At 42.3% G+C, this 20,095-nt stretch overlaps 1 protein-coding gene across 2 annotated transcripts in view; it reads left to right on the top strand.

The window, feature by feature from the left end:
- Positions 1-20,095, top strand: part of SIK3 (SIK family kinase 3) — a 301,942-nt gene that overhangs the window by 262,177 nt on the left and 19,670 nt on the right. The window contains exons 7-17 of one of the 2 annotated variants that reach the window (XM_006833851.1): positions 4,929-5,047; positions 5,680-5,790; positions 6,559-6,636; positions 6,740-6,849; positions 8,448-8,601; positions 8,859-9,014; positions 12,109-12,179; positions 14,407-14,550; positions 18,275-18,425; positions 19,169-19,294; positions 19,569-19,654. In XM_006833851.1, the coding sequence (XP_006833914.1) occupies positions 4,929-5,047; positions 5,680-5,790; positions 6,559-6,636; positions 6,740-6,849; positions 8,448-8,601; positions 8,859-9,014; positions 12,109-12,179; positions 14,407-14,550; positions 18,275-18,425; positions 19,169-19,294; positions 19,569-19,654 (1,306 nt within the window). Of the gene's footprint in view, positions 1-4,928; positions 5,048-5,679; positions 5,791-6,042; positions 6,184-6,558; positions 6,637-6,739; positions 6,850-8,447; positions 8,602-8,858; positions 9,015-12,108; positions 12,180-14,406; positions 14,551-18,274; positions 18,426-19,168; positions 19,295-19,568; positions 19,655-20,095 lie in introns of both variants that reach the window. The other variant, XM_006833852.1, reaches the window with a different exon arrangement.

The following is a 20,095-nucleotide window of genomic DNA, read 5'->3' as shown; positions in this document are numbered from 1 at the left end:
TGTTTTTTTTACATTGATGTAGGCAACTTATACTGAAGGCTGTAGTTTTTGATCATCATCACTAAGTTATTGCAAGTCCTCTTTGCTTCCAGCAAGCATGGTTGTACCATCTGTATATCACAGTTTGTTAATGAGTCTTCCTTCAATGCTGATGCCATAAATAAAATTGATTTCTTAATTTTCTTTCCCCATCTTCACCCCTCTTCCAAATACTTTCAACATCTTAGAGAAAGCTGTTTGTTATCAAGAACACAAAAGGAAAAGGGTGTTAAAGACCTTCTTACCTCTTAGATGGAAGCACGCTGGCCATCTTAGGTTCATTCCCATTTTAGGACCCTGCCCAGATGGCCACTTCCTCTCCACAGTCTCCCAAGTGCTGTCAGTGCAGCAGGGCAGGGCTGAGCTGCACATCCGCTCCTTTACATTCTGTTTGCATATCAAGTTTCCTGGGGCTACTGTGATTTTCACTGCAGAGAGGGCTTGGCATCTTGTGAGGAGAGGAGATGAAAGCCGGCCCTGGGAAGGGAGCTGCTCCTCAGACACACACCAGCAGAGCAGTAGCTTCTTGCCTTGCCCAGAGTGCTTCCGTTTCATTCAGTATCAAAGGCTTAGTCTTTGGGGAGGGAACAAGTGATGGAGTCACTTTAGACATTAAAATAGAGTCCTTGACATCTGGAAGAGTTGGAGTTTTGTACCCTTTGATCTAAGGCCCCAGCTTCTTCCCACTCATTTCAGTGGCCTGTGATTGTGTTACTAGGTTTGAGAGCATTCATTCCCTTTGTTTTCACCCTCATTCCATATTTTATATAAAATAGTGTGTTTGCATCTAGTTTGAATTTCATTTCATGAACTGTATGACACTTAGAGTCCTGGTGTAAGATAAGCACCGGACTGCTAACCACAGAGTTGTCAATTCAAAACCACCAGCTGCTCCTTGGAAACCCTATACAGGGTTGCTATGAGTCGGAACTGACTTAACAGCAAACCGATGACAGGAAGCATGAACTGATGGTGGTAGCCTCTTGGCTCTGCATATGTCCCCATCTGTGTTATAAATGAAAAATGTTGAGCTTGTTTCTTGGCTTGCTAGATAATTTTGTAGGACATACAGGGCCCCTGCCCTTCAGGTTTTCACACTGTAGCCAGGAGTTCTTAACAGACAGGCATCTAGAGGGAATCTATGCCAGATTTCTTGGGCTTCTTGAACATCCTAAATTTTATGCAAATGCTTGTGCAGATTTTGTTTCAAGGCAGCCGTGATCAAATAATGGTTAAGAATAAATGGAAGTTTTAAGATCCTGAAATTGAACTAGGTAGGTCCTTTAATCAATACTTATTAATAATGATGTTGATTTATTGTATGTATTATGTATTTATTTATTTATTAAGGAAATTGTCCTTAAAACTTGTGTTTTAAAGCCAGCCTGTAGCTGAATGTCACTCTGCAGTGGGTATCTGATTCAGGACTTGTGTGGGTGCCTTTTATGCCCCAAATGCTTATGTGGAAACCAAAGGAAAACAGAAGAGTGCCATCTAGAGGTCGTAGTAACAATTTCACAAGTTTTGCATTAGGCCCAAGCCTTCTCCCTGCACAGGGGTTTTTAGGCTTTAGCAGCTTTCTAAATTAAGAACGCACTTTTCTTTCAAGCAAATGCAGACCAAAAATGTGTGTTGATGATATTTATAATCTATACAGATGCTGCAATTGCGGGGCCTAGCTTTGCTATCCTGGAAGCATACTTTTAACAAGTTTAATGTTATAAATGCCATTTCCTCTATTTTATAGGCAGTCTTTAGAATCTAACTGCATTTGGATAAACTTTTAATCATAGATGAGTGAGCAAATTTTGGATGCCTAATATAGAATCATTTTGAAATGAGGACTTTGTATTTCCTCTTAAAGACAGAATAAACTAAAAAATAAGAGTAATTCATCTTAACTACTCTTAACTGTTGCTTTCAAGACAGTGGAATAGAATGGTATTTGTTAAGTGGTGTTGACATTTTGGATATTGCAGAGTTGGATTTTATCCTGGAAAATTACATCATTCGGAATTATACCCATGTGAAAATATATACCAGAGTAGTTAGATATGCCCTGGAACTCTGGTGGCGCTGTAGGATAAGCACTGGACTGCTAACGACAAGGTGGGTGGTTCAAACCCACCAGCTGCTCCTCCAGAGAATGCTAAGACTTTCTGCTCCCATATGAATTCACAGCCTCGGAAATCCTACACAGAGTCACTATGAGTCAGAATTGACTTGATGGCAGTGGGTGGGTTTGGAGTCCTGGTGCAGAGCTGTAGGATAACCATAAGGTCCGCCATTCAAACCCACCAGTAAGACCTTGGAAACCCTATTCCGGGTCGCCATGAGTCAGAACTAACTCAACAGCACTTAAAACAATGGTTATTTAATTTCTCAAAATACTGATATCTTCATTTATAAATGGGGTTAAGAATAGGAGTCGTGATGTGGTGCTGTAGGATGAATACTGGACTGCTAACAGCAGCTTCTTCTTGGAAACCCTACACAGAGTTGCCATGAGTCAGAACTGAGCAGCAGTTAACAACAAATGATAGTATCTAACTTAAGGTTGTTATAAAGATTCAATGAAATGAAGTTGTAATAATTTATCATTATTATTATCATTAACCAGTTGATTATTTCAGGACAGTTCTAATAAAATCAAAGACTCAATCTTTAAAACCTGTATCTTACAGAGGATGTTTTCTTTTTAGAAGCATTTCTCACTTGATTAGGGTAAACTGTCAATAAATAAGCATTTATTCATACATTGAGTAGATATTTATTCAGCTTCTACTAGAGTAATCACCATTCTTTAGACTGGGAATTTGGCACTGAGTTCAGTGGTCAAGACAGACCCAGACCGTCAATGGTGGTGAGACAGTTAGACAATAAACAAATAAATAAACAAGATGATTATACCATGATACACGTTATGAAAACAGTGTAGTGTTAGGATGATTAGTTTGTTGTTGGTAAGTGCTGTGGAGTCGATCCTGTAAAGGTTTCTGAGGGAGCGGCTGGTGAGTCTGAACTGCTGACCTTGTGGTTAGTAATCCAGTGCTGATCCTACAGTACCACACTAGGAGTCCTTAGTCCTGAGATTAGGTGGTTGTTGTTGTTGTGAAGTGCCTTCAAGTCGGTTCCGACCCATAGTGACCCTGTGTAGGGTTTGCTAGGAGCAGCTGGTGAGATTGAACCGCTGACCTTGCAATTCAAATGGCTTTACAGTCTGGTGCATTAACCCACAGCGCCACACCAGGACTCCTTAGATTAGGTAGCCAGGGTAAAATTTTCTGAGGAAGTGACAGTTAAGATCTTACTTGAATGGCAAGGAGCCAGCTATGTAAAGGTCTAAGGAGCAGCCATTCCAGTAAAGGAAGTAACAAGTGCCAAGGCCTTGGCAGGGGGAGGGGGGAGGTGTGTTATATATGTTCAAAGACTAGAAAGAATACCTCGTGGCTGGAGCTTAGGGGGCAAAGGGGGGAGTCACAGGAGATGAGGTCAGAGAAGTTGGTAGCACCCTGATAGGCCCAGGGCTTTGAATTTTCTTCTAAGAGTATATGGGAAGACACAGAGTTATACACAAGGCAGTGATATGCTCCACACTGATGAGGTGGAAAAACCCCTTTGCTTCTGTTGGGATAATAGGTTGTAAAGGAGCAAGAATAGAAGCGGAAAGACAGGTTAGGAGACTTTTGCAGTAGTCTTGGCAAGAGATGGTAGTGGCTTGGATGAAGATGTTGAATTAACGACTCAGAGATTTGGATTACCATCCCCACCACAATTCTATGCAGTAAAGCAGCAGCATAGCATCGTGCTTAAGAGCACCAGTTGACGAGTAAGACTGGTTTAAAATCTGGCTTACTAAGCATGTGGCCTTGGACAAATTTTTCTACTTCTTTGCACTTGACTTTTAGCTTCTGTGAAATAGATAGGGCAACAGTACCGTCCTCCTAGGATTGCCTTGATGATTAAAGGAGGCTATAATTGTAACCACCATAATTGTAAAGTACTCAGAAGTATACTCTACAGTTACCATCATCATCATCATCACCTCCATCACGACGACTACTCCCCCATCATCTGCAACACTCCCAATTTACAGATGAAAAGATTCCAAACTAGAGGATAGTTTTAAAATCAGAATAGAGGCCTCTTGACTTTAAATCCATTTTTTTTGGGTGCAATACAATATGTAATGAAACCCCAGAGGAAACTAATGTCTGTTGATTTGAATCTATATAGTTCACAATGCACCTGTGAACACTTCAATGACATTGAGAAAAGCAATTATTAGATGGGGGTGGTGTCTGTGTTTCTCTCTCCCACACTCTGTATAGCATCAGAAATGTCAGATTTCTTGGGCTTTGAAGAAAGCTATTGGACACCTAAGCCAAAAGCATTAGTATGCATGTAAGAATACATACATGTAGGAGGCTAGAACTGAATATTTTGAGAACCTTGTAAGAAACAATTTCGCTAGGAGTCAATTAATTCTTCACTAACTGGGTTAAATGGGTCCATACATAACATGAGGGGGCTTCAAAAAGTCACAGAAAAAATGAAATGAAGATAATGGACTTTTCCCAGAAATGTTTTGAAGCCCCTTATATAAATAAATGAAATCCATGGACCATTCACAGATTTTTTCTGGTTGGGCTTATAGTGAAAGTACTAGTCAGTTGCCAGATGTAAATTTCTCCATCATCTCTTTCTGCTTTTGTTTGCGCAGTCATTTTTTGGACTAAGCAGTGAAGTGGGTAGGATCAGAGCTCAAGAGAGACAAACATAGAAGGATGAAACTTGAAAATCCACTGCTCACATTGTCTCATAGTTTCTTTGCACCACCGGTACCTCCCTTCACCCAGGATTGAAGGCGGGCTGTTTGTCTGTTGCAGAATGTGAGCACTTGATCCGCCACATGCTGGTGTTAGACCCCAGTAAGCGCCTCTCAATGGAGCAGATCTGCAAACACAAGTGGATGAAGCTAGGGGACGCGGATCCCAACTTTGACAGGGTGAGCTGGGCACTGCTTGCCTGAGGCAGCTGCTCTTAGAGTTGACGCCACTGCAGGCTCTTTGGTTGTGTGTGACCTGAAATGGTGGGCATTGGGAACAAACTTGTGTAATGCTCACGTAGCAAGTGGAGCAAGCCAGAAGAAATTTAAAACCTGTTGAATCGTTTGGTGAAGAGTAATACTAGTTCCATGTCATTTGTCCACAAATCACAGTCCTTTCCTGGCTTTTAATAAAGCTACACTCACCTACTACTTGGATTGCTCCTTTATCTTGTCTTAGAGTTCAGTTTAATGGCTCCTGTATCAAACCTCTATTTAAATCACATGGCCATCTCAGGTACCCCAAGGAGGTCAGGAAACAAAAGATCTTGCCTGCTCACAGCTGAACACCCAGGCCTATCTTGTTTAGGTTCTGTCTGAGGCCACGGTGGGTGATAGACATGAGAGATGTAAAACATTGTACGTTGGAACTCCGGGCACGCCCTGACTCCTGGCCTTTCAAACACAAGTCAGATCCCAAGCTATGGATGGAGATAGTAACATGGACATAGAACTGCTTGATCGCTGCATACGCTGTGTTACGTTGGTGTGGTTAATTGGAGGTTTAATAGCTTACTTTTAATGATTTACAGTTAATAGCTGAATGCCAACAATTAAAGGAAGAAAGGCAGACAGATCCCCTGAATGAGGATGTCCTCTTGGCCATGGAGGACATGGGTCTGGACAAAGAGCGGACACTACAGGTATCTCTAAAGGAGTGGAGTGTAAAGTGAAGTCTAATGGTTTCCCTTCTATCCTGTTTTCCCATTTGTTCTCCTTGTTGGAAATTTTGTTGTTTACTTTCTTCCTGCTCTTCTTTCTTTGGACCCCCTCCTTCCAGGTCATAGAAAGAAGGAAGGAAGGTGCTTTGGTGTTCTGTTACTATTAGAAGGGTTTTGGTCAGTGGACTGCCATTTCATCAGGTTTCTGCACTCTTTCCCCTTCTCTCTTGCTAGTCGTTAAGGTCAGACGCCTATGATCACTATAGTGCCATCTACAGCCTGCTGTGTGACCGACACAAGAGACATAAAACATTGCGGGTTGGAGCACCTAGCATGCCCCGAGCTATGGCCTTTCAAACACAAGTCAATATCCAGGTGGGTAATAACCCCAGTGACCTGATTTAGGGTGAGTAATACCAAGGCGAAGGGCTGGCCATTGCTCACTGACCCCAAACCAAGAGGATTTTTCTATCTTTACTTTCCTCTGCTCCCTCTTAGCAGAGATCAGACAAAGATCTCCTCATTTGAAGGAGAAGATGGAAGGGTATTCCAGTACTTGGGATGGGCAATAAAGTTGCTTTTTGTTTTAAGAAACAGCACATCATTAGAAGAGACTGTCTTCTCTAAAGAATATCTCGTCGTTATGGCTTGTAAGGGTCAGGGGTAGAAATGTAGACTGTAGCAATCAAGACTACGTAAAAGACTTCTGTGCATATTAAGGCATGTATGTCTGTGTCTGCTGCCTTCCAGGCGGAGCAGGCAGGTACCACAATGAACATCAGTGTTCCCCAGGTGCAGCTCATCAATCCAGAGAATCAAATTGTGGAGGCAAGTAGCAGCTGGTCATTGTCAGGTGCAACCCCTTTCTTTGCCATAGTTTTCCTTCCTTCCTTCCCTTTTTTCTAATTAAATTGTGTTTTCTCCACCTCAGGCGGATGGGACAGTGAACTTGGACAGTGATGAGGGTGAAGAGCCTTCCCCTGAAGCATTAGTCCGCTACTTGTCAATGAGGAGGCACACAGTGGGGGTGGCAGACCCACGGTGAGTGTCTGACCAACAACCCTGATTAACAACAGGGCTTTTCCCACCTCACTTCCCATTTCTACCCGGGCACATTTTCCCTCTTCATTGTGTCCCCCAGAAGAGAGGCCAAGACAGGTATGTATCTAGTGGCCAAGACAGGTATATAACCCAATTTTGGGTCCCTGTAGTTCAGACTTGATTTGACGAAGAATAATAAAGCTGTCCTTAGTGTATGATGGGCTATTAGCCAACATCACGCTAATTAAATACTTTGGTGAAGACCATAGTAGCATCTTTGCCCATAAAGATTGAGGTCCTCTAATCTGAATACATGAAACTACCCCTCGAAATTTATCTGATTTTGACATGTTTTTAGAGATGTTGTTTGTTTCCTAATGTTGTTTGTTTTAGAGATGTTCTAATTCAAGACTAATGTAGGTAGATAAGGACAAATGATACAATGTAATATATGTATTGTTATTGTTAAGTGCCGTGGAGTCAGTTCCGACCCATAGCAACCCCAAACAGGGTTTCTGAGCCTGTAAATCTTTACGGGAGCAGAAAGCCTCATCTTTCTCCCGCGGAACCGTTGGTAGTTTCGAACTGCTGACCTTGAGGCTCACAGCCCGATTCGTAACCACTACGCTACCAGAGCTCCTTATATATGTATGGAAACAACAAATTAAGTAACCAAGAATCCAAAAACTACTAAACAAGGTACCAGTTTCCATAAGTGTTTTCCCAAAGCAAGATGGTCTCTGTTTCCATCACACAGTGGGAATCATCTGTTCCATCCTTGAATGTCCTGAAGGCCAGCTCTCTCCATTTTTGTTGTACAATAGAGACTTTCAATGTCAAGAATAGCTTTACCTCTTTGAGGAATATTTTCTTTACTGAGTGGGGAAGGGAAGGTTGTGGCAAGAATTCTCTTGAAAGTGCAACCGACGGGAGAGCTGGTTTTCTTATAAATAATCTCTTCTTTGAGTGAATTTCCAAAACAGCCTCCCTTGCTTTACGTTTCTAGTTCTCAGCCTACGAGCTAACAAGTAATAGGGGGAACGTTCTGGCTCCATAGCTGCAAAGGGGTGGAGTTCTGTGTCTCTCTGTTTGTGGAAAGATCTCTTATTTTAAAGCATGCTGTAAAACCTACTGTTGTAGCATGACAGCCCTGCACATCCAGTACTTAGCAATTCTATCATCACTGACAAGAGCAATTGCATTCTTTCCCTGATGAATCAGTTGCTACTTTGGGCAGCCATTGTTTTAGCGGATGGCCTATGTCCTCCAGAAACTAGCTGCTCACCTCCAAACTTCAAAAACCGGACTTGGGCTATTGCCAGTATTTCCTCTCAAACTCAGCTTTTGGTTTTACTGAGTCGTCAGTGAAGACTAGTGCTTCCCAATCCCAAAGAGTAAAATGACAGACAGTAAAGTCCCACATGTTAGGTTTCTGTTTTGCCTTGGGAACATAGATAAAACTACAAATTCAAGAAGAAAGTTAAAAATCAGTGACTAGATATATTGTGTTGAATTCTACTGTTGCTATCAATTTTGGTACCGAAGTACTTTTGAATAATCCTATTAATCAGACATCTCCTTCATCCTGTTTTTGTCAGCACGGAAGTTATGGAAGATCTACAGAAGCTCCTCCCTGGCTTTCCTGGAGTCAACCTGCAGGCTCCCTTCCTGCAGGTGCCTCCTAACATGAACTTCATGCACAACCTGTTGCCCATGCAAAATTTGCAACCAACTGGGCAGCTTGAGTACAAGGTACCTGGATATGGGAGAGGGCTTGCCCCAGAAGAAACCAGCTTCTACTTCCTTTGAGAAGCTTTGAGACCTTCCTCAGGATTTAACGGTTTCCTTATAGAAATGGGGATTTCTCTTGTAGAACAGTTTCGGGGGCATTTCTCTAGTCTAGATCACCACCAAAAGATCCCTTAATTTCTGTAGATTAGAGAATGGCTGTTTTCTCCCCTACTGGTTTCCCCATCTCATTAATCTATCCTTCCCACTCTCCCTGGCAGGAGCAGTCCTTATTACAGCCACCCACCCTACAGCTGCTGAATGGAATGGGCCCCCTTGGCCGGAGGGCATCAGATGGAGGAGCCAACATCCAACTGCACGCCCAGCAGTTGTTGAAACGCCCACGGGGACCCTCCCCACTTGTCACCATGACACCAGTGAGTAGCCACACAGAGCTCGATTTACTTTCCTAGAGGTCTGTGGTAAGGACGACGTGGGCTTAGCTTTGGGAATCTAGGGAGTCTCTAACCATATGTATGAATTTCCTCTTTAGATTTATGATGCTCAATATATATCCATTTTCTTTAGGCTAGTAGAATTTCCCAGACTTTATCTTTGGATAACTCCCTTACTTATACAAATATTTTTTGATACTGAACCTTCCCTGGAGAGCCTTATCTGCAAGTAGGTCACACAGAGTCACCCTCTATACAGCAACATTCCTGTCAGCCTCCAGGCAGGGTGGCATCAGTGTAGCCCAAAGCTTCCTCAGAGATCATTTTTCTTTGTTAGAAGGCAGTTGACTAGAACTGCTCCCTCTTTATGCAGCTGCTTTTAATGTTGGTTTCTAAGATTACCTTCTCACCAACTCTTTCTTCTTTGATCAACATACCTCACATTTTGGGTATAATCTGGAATCACTTGATTGTTGGGCTTTTACAAGTTCTTTCCTAGTCAGTCCCATCTTTTTTTATGATGGCCGTCTTCAAAGATGTTTTTTCTTTTGGGTTCTGCTTATTCCTGGTTATTTGTTTTCCTCTCGTAAGTCAATCCATTCATTCCTTTACATATTCAATCTCACAGTATGTAAGATTGGGTGCTAATTATATCCATTGCCCACGTTTGATGTTTTAGTGCCGTGGCTCCCAGTGCTTTGTTTTTTTCCTTCAATCCATCATGGATTCATAATTTTATAAATGATAGTAAAAATGAATGATTAGAAAAAGTGAAAACTTAAAAACATATAAAATATGGCAATATCTTATTCAATTTAACAGACAAAATTGCTCTGGTAAATTTTTGTGAAAGTTTATAAAAGCTTGTATTTGATTTCTCTGCTGACACCTTATCACAGATTGGTAACAAACCAGTTTGTGGACCCACATGGTCCATGGGCCACCCTTTCAGTTACACTGCTACCAATCAAGTGAAAGAATGATGTGTTAGTCCTTGGCCTCGCTGAGCTTAGCATGATTTGGATAATAATAAAAGACCATGTCTGACTAGCTACTGAAGTGACTAACCCGGACTGTGGTGGCAGAGCTATTAGGGAAGGGCAGGATCGATGTAGGTCATGAAGGCTCAGGAGTATAAGAGGTCTGCTGTACTGTTTTAGCCAAGGGCTTTGACAGACTCTCAGTGTACATCCCATGGACACTTATTAAGTCTCTCATTTTGGATCTACCACTCTGCTAGTCACTGTTAACCATTTCTCCTTGAAATACTTTCTTCCTCTGGCTTCTATGACACCAGAAAGAATCCTACCTCTCCTTCTCAGGCCCATTTTCTGCTGTTCCTTGAAGTTGGCAAAATCCCGAGTTTTGTCTTAGGCTCCGTTCTCATGTCCACTCTCATTATTTCTGTTGCTATCTGATGCTCCAGTCCAGAATGCTTTCTTCTGAGTTCCACACATCAGACTACATGACTGCCAATGGGACAGGTTTAGTCGGTTATCCCATTAGTGCTGACAGTTATAATTCAGCATGTCCCCAAACAAATTTATCATGACTCTGTGAAACCTGTTCTCCTCTCCCCTCCTCTGAGGTCCATGTGAATGTCACTGTCATTCTCCTGGTTACAGAAGCTAGAAGCATGGATTTTGCTTTCATTTTAATCCTCTTCCTCCCTTACTCCCCGTTGAAAATCACTTATCCAACTCCTGTGAATTCAACTTCTTACTTCTCCCCATCCCCACGACCCTTTCCTTTCCTCAGGCCACTGTCAGCCTCTGCCTTGATTTGCACAGTGGTTTTCTGGCTTCCAGTCCTGCCTCCTGATCCCCACTTGCCAGCCCTTTTCACACTGCAACTAAAGTGAGCTAGCTTTGTAAAGTAAATCTTATAACATCATGTCCCTGTTTAAAACCCTTTAGTGATTCATCCTCCCTGAAAATAAACTTCTTAATGTGGTATTCAAGGCCATTTATAGCTGGTCATCGTGTTCATCTCTGGCCTCAACTGTAGCCACTTCCTGCCTAACCCTGTTTACTCTGCCATCATGGGGCAGTAATAAAGGGTCTGGAAACCCCAGAGACATTCAAACAATGGAATTATTCTCCCTAAATAAAAAAAGTTCTTTTGTTTTCTTTTTTTTTTTTGTAATGATCATCATTTTTTAAATGCTCCTCCATTCTACTTGAAATATGAATCTTGCTGAGATGGGATTCTGTGACCCACTAGGCTATGAGTAGATAGATACACATGGCATTCCAGCCCGCACTTAAAGGATAGGTGATTCACAGCAGTGCGCACGACGTGGCAGTTCTTTCTCTTCTATGTTTTGGTGGGGAAAAATTAAACACTCAGGCATATATAATAATTTACACACCCAAAGGCATATTCCATTATCTTTTAATTCAATTTTCCACAAATGTTTTGAAGCCCCCTCCTATAGATTTTTTTTTTTCTAGAGTTAAAATATCTAAACTCTGCAAGTAGACTTAGTATAAAACAGGCTAGTTCTGAGACATTAAAGTGTAAACTGTCTTCTACTCATCTTCCAGTTCTCTAACACCTGCAGGCCATCTCTTTTCTTAGTCTAGCACACTGACTCCTCTCCCTGTTTGCCCGGCCAACTCCTATTCATCCCTCATGTCGGGCGTCACCTCCTCTGGGGGATGCCTTCCTAGATTCCCAGATGCCCCATTAGAGGACTTGGTCATGCTCTTTTGTAACTTTTTACCTATCTTTGTCCTCCACTTGGTAAAAATGAGGGCAAAGATTGTATCTGTGAATTCACATTTTATCCTGGAGCATAGTAAGTAGTTCAGCTATTTGTTGGATCAGAAACTGAATGAAGATAAATTAAGGGAAAAAAAAAAGATGAATTAAGAGGAAGATGTCTCAGTTAATACCACCTGAGCAAGGGAAAAATAGAAAGGCATATGAAAGTTTTATATGACCCAGGACTCCTAGGAGAGTTTTGCAGATAAGAAACACTAACAGAAAGGTCTGGCCCAAGTTTGGTTTCTAGAATAGGAGACATTACAGAAAAAGCCGCCACCTTGAGCTTTTCCTTCCTGTTTCTCCTCAGGCAGTACCAGCAGTTACCCCTGTGGACGAGGAGAGCTCAGATGGGGAGCCAGATCAGGAAGCTGTGCAGAGGTAATGTGACATCTGGCAGTACTTGCAGAACGTCCTTGGGCAGGCTCCCCCTGCAACCAACGAACGGTCACCTCCGCCCAAGGAGGTGGTACAGTGCAGCTTCAACATTTGTGTGGTCTCTTTGCTCAAGCCAGATGGCATGTTCCTCCCCACATGGAAGTCCACAGAAGACTACCCAGAAAATTCCATTTCTGTAAACGCCATTGGAAGTCCCCTAAGTGACAGCAATAACCCTAAGAACTTTTTCTCTCCTCCCTCCTTCCTTCCTTGCCCCCTGCCTTCATATTGCAACTCTGATAGTATTCACAAGGCACAAAGCCCGCTCCTACCTGCCAAGAACTGTTTACTGAAAAGGAATTGGAGATTTGGGATGACAGTGATCCTAGCTAGTCTGGCCATGGACCTCTGGCATGAACTCTTCCTTTCCAGGAGAATGAATACCTCTTGTACTGCTTGTTGTGAGCTTCTGGGCTTCTTCCACCCCCTGTACCAACAAAGATATATTGAGGAAAAAAAAAGAATATGGAATTTGGTCCAGGGACAGAAGCCAATATCCATTGTTTGCAGAACCTTGCTGAGAGATGGCTAATTCACAAAACATGGCAAGGACCTTCAGGCCTGCTGTACTGTCGTGTCACCTCAGTCCCATTAGCTGTGGTCCTCAGCTCCATGCATGTCCCCTTGTGGGAGTTGTCTTTGATTTTCTGGGGAGGGGGCTTGGCCAGAATCCAGCATGTATTTTCCCAGAAATACAGGTGTTCTTCAAGATTATATGTTTTTTCCCTTGAGGGAAGTTGAAATAAAATGGTTTTCATGGGCTCTTGGGTAAACTTTGGGTGTCTTTATAAAATGAATTATTATAGACCACTAATGGCTTATTCTTTGGCAAGTTTACATACCACTAGTATAATCTGTTAACGGTTTTTAGCTTAAATAGGCAAAGTTGTTAAAATGAAACAAGACCATTTTCTAAGAACCTGGCAGTGACTGGCCAGTACTGTCTTACAACCTCCAGTAGCTCGGTATGAGAGAGAGCTGCTGTTTAAAAGGAAACTGCTAGTCTCATGTGGAAGGGGAGAAATTAAGTTTGACAGGTGATGGCAGGTAGGCCATCTCCTGTACAGTTTAGCAAGTAGCAGAACAATTGTGGTAACTTTCATTTTTCTTCTATTGATGCTGTGAATGCTTTAGTTTGTTGGCAACAGAGAACATAAGGTTGTAAACGTGCTCTGCTGGTGTCCTGAAGATCAAGGAAAGAGATATGGAAATTTGACTGCCTTTTTACCTTAAACAGACAGCAATGATTTATATCTTCTTTGCCTTGGACTTCCTCCAGTTCCACCTTATTTAGATCAACATTTTAAAGGCAAACATGTCCGTCGTTTTTTTGATGTAATAAGAAGGAATAATGCTTCTTTGATTCATGTCCTTAGAATAGCAGCAGCAGAGGAAATCAGTAACCAAAGGGGACCTTACAGTGGCATTGATTACGGGGTGGGTCAGAAAGATCTTCAGAATAAAAGTCATCAGCTTGGGTACCTCTTCAAATCTTGAAACACTTCTATCTTCTTGCCTTTCCCCCCTAAAATAATTGTAAACATTTCATATGGTTTTATGTCTTCTTCATCCTCTAGGGAATGTTGGTTCCCTGGAGACAACATCAATTTTTCTTCTCTGATGATTGAGTTACAGTCATGGGGTGGTTTTGGAACTCACCTCTCCCCAAGTGCAAGGCTCTGTTTCTCTGACCTACAGTGAGGAAAGGCTCAGAATCTGGGCCTATGGGTCTCTTTCTGAGTATCTCCCTTGCCTCATCTCTAGGAATAACTCTTTATAACTCGTTTCCTCTGACTTAGAGAACCACCTTTCATTTTCATTTTAGAAAATTGGGAGAAGACAGAGCAATAAAATTAACAATATGAGAAATTCTTTCGTGGAATAAAGTAGGGAAAATGATCCTCTTATCTTAGTGAGCTAGATCTGCTTTTTCTCACTTCCCTTCAATGACTCTTAGGTTCAGAATTCAGTCGCCTCGATGGTACGCCAGCTTTTGTTGGCCAGTTAGACATATTCACTTCCATCCAGTCAGGGATCTACTTGCCAATGAGCCCTTTTCAGCTCTGGCACGATTTCATTCTGAATGCTTTGGATTAACTTCATATGCTTCTTACTGAGGAATATTCCTGTCTGTCTTTTTTACTATGAAATATGCTCCTGCTTGTTGCAGGTACTTGGCAAATAGGTCCAAAAGACATACACTGGCCATGACCAACCCTACAGCTGAGATCCCACCGGACCTACAACGGCAGCTAGGACAGCAGCCTTTCCGTTCCCGGGTCTGGCCTCCTCACCTGGTACCTGATCAGCATCGGTGAGTAGCCACATGAGCTGTGTGAGCCCCACGAGGCTCATCGGACAGGCACCCTTCTGACTGATCTTGCAGTGATGGTGACTAGTGTCACGGCTTTAAATAGGAGTCAGCTATCATCTTGAACTTACATCTCTGCAGCTCCTTGCACTAAGGAACGCACAGGGCAAAGGTTTTTCTACTGGGCCCTGGAGCAATACAAGATCCTTCTCTCTCATTATCTTGCAGACCTATTTATTGTCTGCAGTTGATGGCCATGATTCTAGATCGTAGACTCATAAATGAAATTGAACTTGAAACCTGAACATAGGTGAAGCTCTTAGAAAGCCAACTGGAAATAGAAAGATTTGTAGCTATATCAATCAACTCAACCTTTAATAACCCATCACCTTCAAAGAGTATGCATTTCACATCATGTTGCCTTTGAACAGTGAACTTGGATGTGGAGGAAGATAATCTCTTTGTGAATGGCAGAGCAGAGATGCTGTGTACCCTCTCGAGTTTTGTACTTGACAAGTCATTCTTTCAGTATCCTGATAGCAAAAATATTTTTGCTAGTCTGTTTCATGTATAATTCTTTCTCTTGAAGACAATAAAAACAAGTTTAACCTTCCTAACCAAGAAAACTTCACAAAACTGGATCCAAGAATGCCAGGAAATGTGGGGACCATGCCACTCTGCCTAAGATGATTCTCTTCCCTGAATCCCTTGATGACTAAAAATCTTACAGGTGTGTCCATCCTGAAGTTGTCCGCAAACTAACGGGACACATTTTCAAAGCCACCGTTAACGCAGTTTCTAGAGCTTACTTTATTCTAATCTCTTTGGGGGACAGTAAAAGCCATCTTACTTAGGATGGCTGAAAAGCAGTCTGTTTCCAAGGAAATTAGGTTTATAAGTTTGTTTTATAAAATCTGGCAACCAGCTCACCATGGCTGTTACCCTCTGAGTGAGCATCGGTGTACTCAGCAGACAGGTGAACTCTGAGCAGGCCGAGATACAATGAGTGCCACGTTGGCACTCTGAAAGAAGGAAGATAAGCTTCTGAATAACCCAGTAAACATAGTAAAATAACTTAGTAACGATGGTCTTAGGTGCAACAGGTAAATAAGTCTCTCAAAATTCTGGTGAGAAAGACACAGGTGTTTTTGGTTGTTTTTTTTTTTAATGAAAATCTCCCATGAACTACATTATTAATTCACATCAAAGGGTACTTTAAGTGATTTATTGGGGAGCTGCCTTTTTTCCCATAAATTTCCCATGATTTCTCAGTAGCTCTGAGCTGTATACACTCTTATCTAATAGATTTTGCATGACTGTGTTTTTCCCTGACTCCATCTTACCCTTACCCACAGCTTGACACTTAATTTTTCAGCACTTGTCTGAGTTGATGGTGTAGCTTTAAGTCCTTTGGGTATCTTTATTTAATTTTACATAGTCCTTAGATGGTATTCTGATTAAAGGAAACATGAAAATCAGCACATCTCCAGACAGGCTGTACTGCAGACCCTATATCCTGTTGACATTTGTTACTAAAGGAAGACCACATTGGCCCATAGCTCCGTTTGTGTGGTTTCCACCCTGCCTACAGTCATTGTCAAGGCCATGCCTGCTGGAAATGTGTCTGCTATCTGTTTCCATGCGAACACTTTTGGTAGAGTATTTCAGGAGTTTCCTGTGGCCAAGCCAGTTTGAAGTGAAAAAGAATGTGTTATGAGCAGAAGACTGTGTAAAGCGCTTTTGTACAAACAACATGTCTTGATGGGGTCACCGTAAGATTATGGCAGCAGGAGAGATTGTGGTTAGTCTTCAAGGAAATCGAAACAAAACAGACTGTTCAAGGCCATAAAACTGAAAATGGGTGGCCAGGAGAGGTTACTGAATTCCCTTCATTTTGTGTATTAAAGAGCATATATATCTATTCTCCTGGGGTATGACGAAGGTCAGTGTGGCGAGGGAAGAAGGGTTCTGATCAACTTTTCCAGTCTTGGAAATGTGTGATTAAAACATTTTTATTTTAATTGATTGATTGGTTTTACACTAACACAAAATGGGTTTTATAACAGTTGGACACTCAGTCCTGTTTGAAGAGAATAGTGGGAATATCAGGCTGTCCTGAGTTTGAACATGATTGTTAATAAAAATAACACACAGTTGGCATTAACAGTGCTTCCAAAACGAGCAACTACATCAGAACTGTGCCTCTGAAGTCAATGTGTTGGACACAATCTGAGCTGAAAAAGTCATTAATTATCGAGACCTGAGACTTGATAATTAATTTCTCAAATGGTAAAAGATAGTTTAACCATTTAAGAAATACAGCTTTCTGAGTGAATCCGAAATGTGTCCATTATCAGAAAACCGTGAAAGAATAGGAATCAAGTTTTAGGAGAAAATAATGCTTGCTTTAACTGAAAAAAAAATCTGAACTAGAAAACAGAAATGAAAAGTACTGAGGAAATGTTCCTGAAAGAAGCCTTTAAGGCCACTGTTTTGGGATTGTGTCCCCCAAATCACTAGTCTCTTGTGTTACTGTTTATAAATATGTTTGTGCTCATTTCATTAGCACAGCTGTATCCATTTAAGAAGACTCTAACTAGAACTCATCAGTAGAAACCTAGAGAAAAGGACTTTCACCTGCTGCCAGAGCAATCTGGACACTTGTACACAATCATCCAATTCCTCCTAGTCCCTCCCTGTCCAGAGCATTAAACTCTCTTGATAATCTGTCTCTGTCTCTCTCTTTTTTTTTTTTTTTAGCTTTTGTTTTGCTTCAGTCCAAAATGAATAACTGGCAAGGTGGTACATCATTTTACCCATAGCTCAGTATAATATTATCTCTGTCCTTGACATAAACCCTTGATCCTTTCCATCAGTTGCTGGAATGCTACCTTGGCAGTCTTTTATCTGCTCACCTCTAACTCGTAAACATCTCTTTCTGGTTAAGTCACAAGTGCAGGTGTTAGCTTCTAATTCGCATGCTGTCTTAGGCATTCCTTATCAATAGCTTGTTTTCTTTCTTTCTGTAAGATAGTGGCTGTGTTCTGATTGAGCAGTGGGCTTGTGCAGGTAATCCACATGATCCCTCCTAACTAGGAGGTTGGAGGGTGCTGCTGTTTGAGAAGTTGATTTTCACAATAGGTGTCCTTATGGTAACACGCAGAACCTTGAGGCCTACGTTCCTTACAAATGTGCCTTTTCCAGCCTCAATATCAGATGTCCTTATTTTCCCCCACTACCCATCTTTCAGTACAGAGCCTACAAGTTCCAAGCCAGACCTTTGACCATAAGAGCTGACTATAGTCCTACAGAAACTGCTGCTCAGAGAAAACTTTGGGTCAGATGGTGGCTTTTAGGTTTATAAAGCACTAGATAGAAATGGCTGTCAAAGGAAGAGGTCCTGTACATCCTGACCCAGGGCCTATTGAGAAGCTCTTCTCTCTGGCACCCCCAGTGTATTGTAAGAACTGGAGACATTTGATCCCAGGACCTCATCAAACATGGAAATTAAACCAACTAAAGGTAAGTGGGAATGGAAGGTGTGTACCTGAAGCTCTGGAAGGGGAAGCAGGGAGGAAAACAGCTGCCCTGTGGAAATGATGTAGTATGCAGGGGTGTATATGCAGCCAGTCGTCTTTGTTCATCTGGAAAGCAGTCCCTATGTGATTTGTTCAGAACCCAAAGCCCCTGAGTCCTAGCCCCTAACCTTCTCTTCCCATGTATTCAGCTCTACCTACAAGGACTCCAATACCCTGCACCTCCCTACGGAGCGTTTCTCCCCTGTGCGCCGGTTCTCTGACGGGGCGGCAAGCATCCAGGCCTTCAAAGCGCACCTGGAAAAAATGGGCAACAGCAGCAGCATCAAACAGTTGCAGCAGGTAATGGAAGAGATGACAGGCATCTCCGAAGAAGCATGGGTGACAGAGACCAGTATTGCAGGAGGACTGGGGCGTTAAACTTTCGACCCTCTTCATGTCAGCAACAATGCAGTTTCAGAGGTTGCAAAAAGTATAGCTTTCTAACAATCTTTCCTTACTTCTTGTCATGTACAGCTCTTCGCAGGATCAAACTTGCTTACCCTATGAAGGGACTAAGTTTTTCTCCTGGAGAGAAATGCCTAGGCTTGGGCTATCAGTGGGAAACACCAAAGAAAGTACTTCTAAGTAACCTTGGCATTCTTCCAGTTATTCATGTGTGGCTGACCCTTGTTGGAACCTACTCTACATTGTTACTACTTGGAATACTCTCCCAGTTGGTGTGGAGTGATGCTCCCACAGGAAGGAAGTATAGCTCCAGGCTACTTTAATGGGCCAATTTCTTTTTGCCTTCCTGATGAGGAAGCCAAGCTAGCTACCAGTGGCTTGTGCTTTGTACGCAGATTTCACACAGGACACTTGCAGTTGTACATATCCTTGGTGTTTCCCATTCATCCGCTCAAAAAGAGTCTGCGTCCATTTGTTACACAAAATACCTGTATAAATGGGTTAATTGCTCATCAAGGACACTGTTCTTTTGTGGTTCTTTCTGCCCATGAGACCTGGGGGCAGATCTGCATCTGCTGAGATCACTGCATGGGGCAGGACTGGCTGCACCCCATCTGTATTAACTGCTTTCCCCTCAGGAGTGTGAGCAGCTGCAGAAGATGTACGGGGGGCAGATTGATGAAAGAACCCTGGAGAAGACCCAGCAGCAGCATATGTTATACCAGCAGGAGCAACACCATCAAATTCTCCAGCAACAAATTCAAGTAGGCCTTCACTCTTTGCTTTCTCCAACTTGTTTGGAGTTTGCTTTCAGGCTGGTTAGCCTGTGAATTTTGGAGGCGATCGCTCAGGGAAAAGTGAAGCTGAGTTATGTTTATGGCTGGCATGTTTGAGTTAAGGTAACCCAGCCCTTTGATGAACAACAACAGCATAATCCTCAGTTACAGTTCGTTCTTTCTGTCTCTTTCCTTTCTGAGAAGAGCTCTGATTAATCTTCAAGCTCATGGGTATTTTTTTCCTTTCCCCCACATGTTTTAGGATTCTATCTGTCCTCCTCAACCTTCTCCACCTCTTCAGGCTGCATGTGAAAATCAGCCAGCCCTCCTCACCCACCAGCTCCAGAGGTAATGAATCATTTCATTTGTTTTGTGCCTAGCTATTGTTATATAGTATGGTGTCCTTGGCCTGACTCACATTGGAGAGACTGACTTTAGCATTCTTCTTGGGGAAAAAAGTCTTTGCAAAGGAGAGATAGCAGTTTAGATGTCAGGCCCCTCCTTGAAATCCTGACTTCTGGTACCACTTCATTTTCTGATTAATCTGATAATAGCGTATAGGGAGCCAGGCACAGGCCCGCTCTGAATTCTGCCTGTCTAAGAAGTATGGATTGTGTGGATATGACAAGCTCTGGACAACATTGCGAAGTATGACTTAATTGTGCTCATGAGTAATCTTTACCTGGACCAAGAGTCAGTTGTTCGAACAGAACATGGGAACACTGAATGGTTTCAAATTAAGCAAGGTGTGCGACAAGGTTGTATTCTTTCACCATACTTATTCAACCT

Source organism: Chrysochloris asiatica, unplaced genomic scaffold, assembly GCF_000296735.1.
Source record: "Chrysochloris asiatica unplaced genomic scaffold, ChrAsi1.0 scaffold00008, whole genome shotgun sequence".
NCBI lineage: Eukaryota > Metazoa > Chordata > Mammalia > Afrosoricida > Chrysochloridae > Chrysochloris > Chrysochloris asiatica.
Note: the sequence above shows the minus strand (reverse complement) of the source record. Positions and strands in the feature narration are given on the sequence as shown.